Genomic DNA, 9565 nt, shown 5'->3' with positions numbered 1-9565 from the left:
CATTTAACTAAACTCCTCCTCCCTGCAGCAGAAGCAGCACAATGCACGTGTGATTAAACACATTCAGCTCTCAGGAGATAAAGGATGACAGTTTTTTATTAGAGTAACAGCAGCACAGTGTGCAGCTTCACCGATATACAGAGGCCCTGTCACTGTGGTTTGCATATGACAAAAAATACAAATAGAGAAAACATGGTCCACTGAGACAACACAGTCTACATAAACATGACAAAATGAGCAAAGTTCAGGCCGCCTGTATGCGACAACACAGCACCGTCCAGGTCAGAAAAAAAAAGAGGAAACTGTGCATAGAGACCTGTAAAAAAAAGCACAACCTGGCTCATTAACTCAATACACACTCTGATCCTTGTAGCTGATGGGATTTAAGAGGGGTGCACTGACAAAGCCGGGCCTGTTCTGCGTTAGCTGGCTCCACTAAACTGAAAACTTCAAGCAGAGACAACAGGGGACTGTAAACCATATTTGTTAGCAGGTTTTCTTCACCACACTCCCATAAAAGAGGACATCTGATCCGTCATTTGACTCTTGTTCTGCAAAACCTGGAGAGACGACTCGCCACCTACGTTAAAAGCAACAGGCTGTAATAACAGAAAGCAGTGAGGAACATTCAAAATTGTTACTCTAAAAAACAACGCTGTTACTGCAAATGATGTAAGACAGGAATGCCGATCGAAAATATTTAATCACGTTATACATATTTTATCTCTCAGTTGTGCTGCTTGCTTCGGATGTGACAGCTGAACATTAGAGCTTTTTAACATTAGAGAATTAAACATATTGAAAAAAGTGAATTTAGGTCTGACACTGTCTCATAGTTAAGAATTTAAGTGAAATCAGTGTTGATAATTGAATGTTCTGTGCAATAAAATTTACACACCAAGCAGTTTTTAATCTGTGCTGCATAAGCTGCAGAAATGACAGAAATTCAGCCTAGTTCTTTATGCAAATTATGCATCATGAACTGAATGCATGTGGGTTACTACGGCAACGCGATGCAAACAGTTTATTCTGCTCCATTCAGTGGGACGAAGTTGCACAAATACATAATAAGCTGTAAACCGAGTACGGACTCGGTGATGCTGAAAACTTCAAGCTCAACATACCTCACAAACCCCTGAATCCTGCTTAGTAATACACTCCTCAGAAATCCTACCATGTCTGCATAACAGACAACCTGTAACGGTGAATACTGCATTTCTACCTGAATGTTGTCGCGTGTCGATCTTATAAAGACGGCCCAAAACAAAAAAGTACAAAATTACAGAATTCAAAAGTTGACTTGGGATCATCGGCTGCATTAAAGTCAGCCTTTGTGTTTGCTTTAACCTGATGACATTTGGCGAATGTGAACTCAAGTCAGCCGAAAACAAGCACAAAGTACGACAGAAATAAAATATATGTCCAGTCCACTTTCAGCAGGTCGAGCTGAATGTAAAATCCAGCTCCAGAGAGGCTGGCAGACCACCGGGGGCAGATCCAAGATGTCCTCCTGCTGCTGCTGCTCCAGGGCATCCTCCGATGTTGCCCCTTATATCATCCCCTAACGCTGAGGAGGCAGTTTCTCTCGGTGGACCCTCATTACTTTATTTTGATATACCCACCCTCTTATTAAAACACACAAGTCTTCACATGCTAATCCCATCCCATTACCTTGTAATTCCCCCACAATGCACCACTCTGTCTCCTTTGTCAGTGTCTATCCGCTGCCAACAGCCGCCTTCCTCATCATCTCCTCGTCCTGGACCGACAGCTCTGTCAGCTTTCGTCCCAGCCTCTCGTGAAGGTCCAGGTATTTGGCCACGCAGCGATCCAGGCAGACCGACTCGCCTTTCGTCAGCTCCGCCTCCTTGTAATGTGGCGGGACGCACTTCCTGTGGCAGGCGTTGGTCATTCTGAGAGGAGAGAAAGCCAAGAGTCAGTCAGATTCTAGAAATATTACATGCAAAGACCGGAATTAAACCAAGTAAAGAACAGTTTTATTTTAATTTAATTACATGTGCATCTTAATCTTCTGAAAGATTTGAGGATTTTAAAGGCATGTTGTCTTTACAAAAATCACCCAAATTACACCATTTATCAGAGATAGAAACTCCAAACAGAATCAGTGGACCGTCACCTGCTCATCTGTGACAAGTTGTTTGTTCCGGAAACGTAACCAAATCTTATGGCTAAAATCATGATATTCACCTGGTTGTATGGGTCACACTAAAAAAAATGCCCCAAAACACAGTTTGTTCTCCTGAGATTCTGCAAAACACTAAAAACTCTGCAGTTCTCGCTGCAACTGGGAAGCCATTAGTGACTCAGCTGCAGCATCAGTCACATGACAAAAGTTCAGGGACTCTTTAGCTGAACTGGGGTGAACTGCAGGCCGTGTTCACACAAAACAAAGAGGAAGCAACTGTGGAAATTCATTTAGAAGCAGTAAAATATCTATTGTATGTAGAGCCACCATGTTTTCCAGTGTTGGTTAAAATGTCGTGCCAAAGTAAAGGGCCGTGAAGGGAATGAGAATTCCCAACATGACGTGGAGTTAAACAGATTCCACTTAGTTTTTCAGTGGTCAGAAGCACAAAAACACAAAAACAGGTGTCATGAAGCCCAAGATGACATACTCAGAGATGCTTCTTTATGAAACCAACAGTTCACAAGAGACCAACAATTACAACATGGAGGGCAATAAAAAGAACAGATCCTTACATTTTAAAAGAATAACTTTCAAAAAATTTACATTATTTGGAAGACAAAACATTTATTTGTAAAATAAAAATTTAGACTAACAAAAAATTGCTTAAGCTTCTAATTCTCCGTGCCCCCACTTAGAACTCAAATAACTACAAAGATATTGTAAATTTAACTAATTTTCCTGAAATTAAATACTGTAAAACACTGCTTGAATGCTTCCGTTATGTCCCAAAAAAATCCATAAATATTGTGACTGTAATTATAGATGGAATATTTGTCACTGTTCACTTCACACAGTGGGAAATGCACACAGGTGTTACTAATAATATTATTTGTTCTATTTAAAAGGCTCCACTCATCTGTGACAGTGAGCTAATGTGCACAAAACCAAAATCGTGCAAAATCTTAAACTTACTATGACTCTAAACGACTCCTCACAGCAGAAACTATGGCTCTGGCTAAGAACATTAATGATTGCTCAGTTCCCCGTAGACACAAACATCAGCAACACCAGAGAGCCGGCACTCAGTCCTTAGTCCTGTTTGCAAAGGTAATGTCTTCCAGAGGTACATCTGTGCAAATATCATTCATATGTGTGTCTAGATCGTACTTGCTCACCACCTGCTCACTTTACTAGCAGCACTGGTGCAGACCAATCCAATGCAATCCAATCCAACAGCCCTGCCATAAAGTCTGCTTGAACACATTAGCAGCAAGTTCAAGCAGCAATTTTAACACTCCTGTTAACTGCAGGGCCTTTAAAAACGTTCATGCATGTTAATAGAATGGACAAAATACTGTAAAATATTGTCTCACTCACAGCAAACTCAACAAGAGACACAGATTTAACAACTTTCTTAAAATGGCAACGATAAACAAAAGCATATTTATGAGTTTCGTACAAGGAGAGCTGTTGGATTTAATTGGAGAGGTATTATTGCAAAGTAAGACACTTGTTTAGCACATTTAGGTGCTGTAACTAACGCATATCGATTAGCTCCAACACATTGCTTTGATCCATTCGATTTGTAATCAGCTCTGATGGATATAAGGGGAAAATCTCGTGCATATTTCAGCTTTTTCCATCACAGCTGTTATGTCTCAGAAAAATCCTCATAAGAAAATCCTATTTAATGCCCATTTCCATTCACTACACTCATGCAAATAACAGTGTTCAGTTTATTAAAAATAGACAGCAGATGGCACCAGTTTACCCATTTAGAAGCATTAACCCAGTGCAGAAAAAGGCTGCATAATGGTGACTGATTTAAAGAAGCCAATCAAGCTTCGGATGGTTAAAAAACACACACACATTTTAACAATTAATCATGACATTTTCGTTTGCTTTCCGTACTAAATGAAACCACACAAAGAGTAACTTTGAGCAAAAGCTTCAGAAAAAACTGCTCACTCTCTGACTGCATCTCTGAAGGCATTGCTGGCTCTGATGCAGATTTCTGATCTTAAACCTGACCAATATTTATCGCTTTACTGGTTTTAAAGGCTCATTTTTTCTCTCTGTAACAAAATAACACTGTATTTATTGATAACTGTATTTCACACTAAATTGTGGTACACTTGAGTTTTGGCGCTTAATTCTTGGTTCATTTCTAAACATGCTGAACACTCATTTTTCTTCTTTTATGCACGCGTATGTTTATAGTCCGAGTACTTTGGCTGCAAAGAAAACATCTGCCTCAGTTTCCATGTGTGTGTGTTCACATCGTTCACCTGAATCTGGTTCTGCCAGAGGTTTCTTTCTTTGAAAATTGATTTCTCCTCCTCATAGCTGCTAAATGCTGCTCACAGGTGGATTATTGGGCTTCTCTCCACAATACTGTCTTCACCTTACTAATGTAAAGGTCCTTAAAACTATCATTCATGTTATGAATTGGGACTATTTAAGTCAAACTGTGTTGGATTTGCTTACATCCGTTTCCACTGTTTTGAGAATTTGAAAGCTGAAAAGCAAATAAAAGCAGCAGACTACCTCCTATCAGCAGGTAGGATTTATTGCACAGTTGAAATAATATTACTAATATACACACGTGGACAAAATTGTTGGTACCCCTCAGTTAAAGAAGGAAAAACCCACAATTCTCACTGAAATCACTTGAAACTCACAAAAGTAACAATAAATAAAAATTTATTGAAAATTAAATAATCAAAAACAGCCATTACTTTTGAATTGTTGATTAACATAATTATTTAAAAAAACAAACTAATGAAACAGGCCTGGACAAAAATGATGGTACCTCTATAAAAGATTGAAAACTATTTGACCAGAGTGACATGATTAACTCAGGTGTGTCATTTAATTGACATCACAGGTGTTTCCAAACTCATAATCAGTCAGTCTGCCTATTTAAAGGGAGACAAGTAGTCACCCTGCTGTTTGGTGAAAAGGTGTGTACCACACTGAACATGGACAACAGAAAGCGAAGGAGAGAATTGTCCCAGGACATCCGAAAAAAAATTATAAACAAACATCTTAAAGGTAAAGGCTATAAGACCATCTCTAAACAGCTTGAAGTTCCTGTGACAACAGTGGCTCATATTATTCAGAAGTTCAAGACCCACGGGACAGTAGCCAACCTCCCTGGACGTGGCCGCAAGAGGAAAATTGATGACAAATTGAAGAGACGGATCGTTGGAATTGTATCCAAAGAGCCCAGAGCAACCTCCAAAGAAATTAAAGGTGAACTCCAAGGCCAAGGTACATCAGTGTCAGATCGCACCATTCGTCGTTGTTTGAGCCAAAGTGGACTTCATGGGAGACGACCAAGGAGGACACCACTGCTGAAAAAAACTCATAAAAAAGCGAGACTGGAATTTGCAAAAATGCATGTTGACAAGCCACAAAGCTTCTGGGAGAATGTCCTTTGGACAGATGAGACCAAACTGGAGCTTTTTGGTAAGGCACATCAACTCTATGTTCATAGACTCAAAAACCAAGCATACGAAGAAAAGAACACTGTCCCTACGGTGAAACATGGAGGAGGCTCAGTAATGTTTGGGGCTGCTTTGCTGCATCTGGCACAGGGTGTCTTGAAAGTGTGCAAGGTACGATGAAATCTGAAGACTATCAAGGCATTCTGGAGAGAAATGTGCTGCCTAGTGTCAGAAAGCTTGGTCTCAGTCGCAGGTCATGGGTCTTCCAACAGGACAACGATCCAAAACACACAACCAAAAACACCCAAGAATGGCTGAGAGAAAAGCGTTGGACTATTCTAAAGTGGCCTTCGATGAGCCCAGATCTGAATCCCATTGAACATATGTGGAAGGAGCTGAAACATGCCATTTGGAGAAGACACCCATCAAACCTGAGACAACTGGAGCTGTTTGCTCATGAGGAGTGGGCCGAAATACCTGTTGACAGCTGCAGAACGCTCATTGACAAATACAGAAATCGTTTAATTGCAGTGATTGCCTCAAAAGGTTGTGCAACAAAATATTAAGTTACGGGTACCATCATTTTTGTCCAGCCCTATTTCATTAGTTTGTTTTTTTAAATAATTATGTTAATCAACAATTCAAAAGTGATGGCTGATTTTGATTATTTAATTTTCAATAAATTTTTATTTATTGTTACTTTTGTGAGTTTCAAGTGATTTCAGTGAGAATTGTGGGTTTTTCCTTCTTTAACTGAGGGGTACCAACAATTTTGTCCACGTGTGTACTTAACAATGGCTATGCTACATTCAGGGCACACACATTTAGGGCTCTGCTGTAACGTATTTTAATTTGTTTGCTTAGAAATACAAACTGCAGCCAACATTATTGTTATGAAGGACACTTGTGCAATGTGTTCTGTAATAAAGGTCGATGGATGTGACGTCCCCACAGTGGTTGTAAGGTCCTGTTCTCATGGCCACAACCTTCAGGAGTTCCTCTGAAATGAGCCACTTCTTGTTTCAACAGCTACTCTTCATCCTCAGCTCTTCCTCAGTGTTCAAACCTCGTCATCCCTTCACACAAACTCTCCACTGAATTCTAACATCATAATTAAAGTCCCTCTCAGTCAAATGACTCTACACTGTTGTTTTCTCCAGAATCTCAGAAATATTAAGTCACTGCCTCCTAGCTCGCTTACGACATCAGCTACAAAAAGGATAATATTGTCTAAAGACAGGTGTTGAAATTCAAATCAGTTTTACTCACATAGCACCAATTTAAAACTTGTCATCCTTACAATAATATGCTAGAAAGACAAATTCAATAAATACAAATGATAGACTTTGAGCTGCTTTTTGTCAACAGTGGGAAGAAAATAAAAGCTTCAAATAGGAAGAAACGTCCAACATAACCAGGCTCGGGGAGGGGAAAACATCTGCCCTGACTAGCTGGGGTGAGGCTTATTGCAAGCACATGTGGCAACACAACTAAAATATCTGACCGTTTAAATCAACAAAGCTGGTAAGACGAGCAAGAGCCAGATTTAAATGGCCTGAAAGCAAAAAAAAAAAAAACGATTTCGGATGCCATTACCAGCGTTGAAGCACATGAGAAAGGGTCCAGATGTCTTCACCATAAAGATGGTATTTTTTAAAACATGTTTTTGGCTTTCTATGCACACTGGTACTTGTAGTTACAGCAGAAAGCATCATTTTATTTCCCAGGAAACACAGACCACATTTCTATGCATTTCTTATTACAACACAAAACCACTTTGCTCACTCACGTCTCTGCATGCACTGATGTCTGGTAACCTCTGTCTTAGTGTAGTTCTTGTTTTATTGTCCTGCCAGATAACGCTGGCTGTGCTTATGTTTTAATGTATTAATTTTTTAATGGTCTTGGAAGGTTTCACTATTTTGTCTGTTACGAGTTGTAATGACAAAAGAGACAATTTAGACATTTTAGAGGCCATACAGTTCAGTCAGTAGAGCATCAGACTTTATTAAAAAACTGTCCAATAATTTGGGGTTCACCAGGACTCAAGCAACCCTCCTAAATGTTTTATATTATTAGTATTATACTGTGGACTTAGATTTTTTAATACCTTTTTTATTCTAATTACTAGCATGATTTTGCACATTATTGCCTCTCCCAGCACAACTGGCACATTATTTTTTTGCATGTTGTTTCCTTATTTTTCTTAAACGTAACGTATGAGCTATTGTACACCTTGATTTTTCCAAAAGGGGAAGAATATTCCTTTGTGGGTTTTTTTTTAATCTGACGTGAGCTACTGGATAACTCAATTTTCCACACAGTGAATGCAGCACAGGGCACCCATCTTGACCTAACGGATGTACTCTATGACAAAACTACCCCAATTATTCATTTTTTTTTAAAGAACAGTAATTGTTATCATAGATTAATTAAAGTATTTGGTGAAAATTCCTGTATCTTATTTCCCATGTGGAAATGTCAGTTTGTTACTATATCCTGCAGGCCTAATATGACACATTTTTACAATGAAAACTTAAAATGACTTCAAATGTGAAATATGACTCGGATTTACTGATGGTTAAATTTGCGACCCCGAGAGACCTACACACACTTCGAACATGCTGGCTTGTGCAGGCCTGCAGAAAATTAGAGCTTTAGACTAAGCATTAATGAGACACTGTCTTTAGGTCATTATGTTTAGCATCAAATAGAGACTGAGCAGCTGCAGCTTCACTAAACTTTATTACATTCTGTCAGTGCAGAAGTAAACTGGAGTTTAAAGGAGAAACACGAAGAAGGACACTGTGGTTTAAAGTCAGATTGTGATAAATTAGAGGCAGCTAGCTCCGTGGTTAGCCTGGTTTGGATTTACCGGTTGTACATGTCAGCCATCATCTCCACCTCCAGCTCCGCCGCCAGCTGCTGCGCCTTCATGGGATCCATGTCCGCGTTTCAGTGCCGCCTCGACCCACGCCGTCCCGCTGACCCTCTCCGCTGGACAGAAGACACGGAGGCTCCCTGAAGCTTCTTCTGTAACCTTCAAACCTGCAAGAAAACACGTGTGTGCTGCGGCTTCCTCTCGCACATCCGCTGTCAATAAAGTTGGATTCAGACGCGTTAAGGTTTGCTGACAGAGCGCCCTCTAGAGGCAACTCCGTGCGCCTCCGCAGCCATGAAATCAGACTATTTTCCAACACAGACAAAGAGAAATGTGAAAAACGTGTCCCAGAATTCAAATATTAGTGCGTTGTAGCTCAGTTAAGACCTCCGATGTGTTGATGGGATGCAGAATATTTGGCCAATACCATGCAGGTCTGACTTACACAATATTTTACACTGAAAATCCCACATTAAATGACTAAAAGAGGTAAATGTGATTCTGTTGGGGTTTTTTTTAATTTAAGGATAAGTCTTTGTGAAATAACTTAATCAATCTGAAATATGCTTCTTACTGAAACTGGAATAAAATGGAAGCCCAAAATAATTTATAAAAGTAAGGATCTTTACTGCAAGTTCCTGACAGGCCACAATGCTACCGACTGTGTTGATTGGCTGCCTGTAGAATGTAGCCACAGCTTTACATTGGCTATCCTGATAGCTAATGCATGTATATTAAACTTTGTCATGCTCCTGCAGTTTCATTCACGACAGTGTATTACTAACTCTGTGTCTTGTGTTTCATGGTTTGTCTACACTCCAGTATTTCTGGTTCTGAAACTATGCAGGTCTGATCTGCAGGTGTTGCACTGATCAGTATTTGCGATCCTACAGTGGGCAGGAGTGTGTTAAAAACCTTTGGATGCTCCTGTCCCTCTTCTATTCACCAACCTGATGAAAATAATGCGAGTTCTTCGTCGTAAATCATTCTCTAAACCTGGTTCTGGTGACTTTGTTCTCTCCACTGTCACATATATACAGGAAAAGAAAAGTTCATAAAGAAAAAAACACACAAAATAATATACAC

At 39.7% G+C, this 9565-nt stretch overlaps 1 protein-coding gene across 1 annotated transcript; it reads right to left on the bottom strand.

Annotated features, from left to right (window-relative positions):
* Window positions 1–78: 78 nt before the first annotated feature.
* Window positions 79–8700, bottom strand: timm10 (translocase of inner mitochondrial membrane 10 homolog (yeast)). Its single transcript, XM_022197532.2, has 2 exons — window positions 8474–8700; window positions 79–1913 (listed from the first exon to the last, which is right to left on the bottom strand). Exons 1-2 carry the CDS (start codon window positions 8542–8544, stop codon window positions 1718–1720), a joined length of 267 nt encoding a protein of 88 aa, XP_022053224.1. The 5' UTR covers window positions 8545–8700; the 3' UTR covers window positions 79–1717.
* Between the last annotated feature and the right edge of the window lie 865 nt (window positions 8701–9565).

Source organism: Acanthochromis polyacanthus, chromosome 3 (genome assembly GCF_021347895.1).
Source record: "Acanthochromis polyacanthus isolate Apoly-LR-REF ecotype Palm Island chromosome 3, KAUST_Apoly_ChrSc, whole genome shotgun sequence".
Classification (NCBI taxonomy): Eukaryota; Metazoa; Chordata; class Actinopteri; family Pomacentridae; genus Acanthochromis; species Acanthochromis polyacanthus.
This window is presented reverse-complemented; position numbering and strand designations above follow the sequence as displayed.

Coding starts and splice junctions, on each gene's coding strand:
- timm10 (XM_022197532.2), bottom strand. CDS start 8,544: ATGGATCCCATGAAGGCGCAGCAGCTGGCGGCGGAGCTGGAGGTGGAG. Junction 1,914..8,473: donor ATGGCTGACATGTACAACCG/GTAAATCCAAAC, acceptor CTCTCCTCTCAG/AATGACCAACGCCTGCCACA.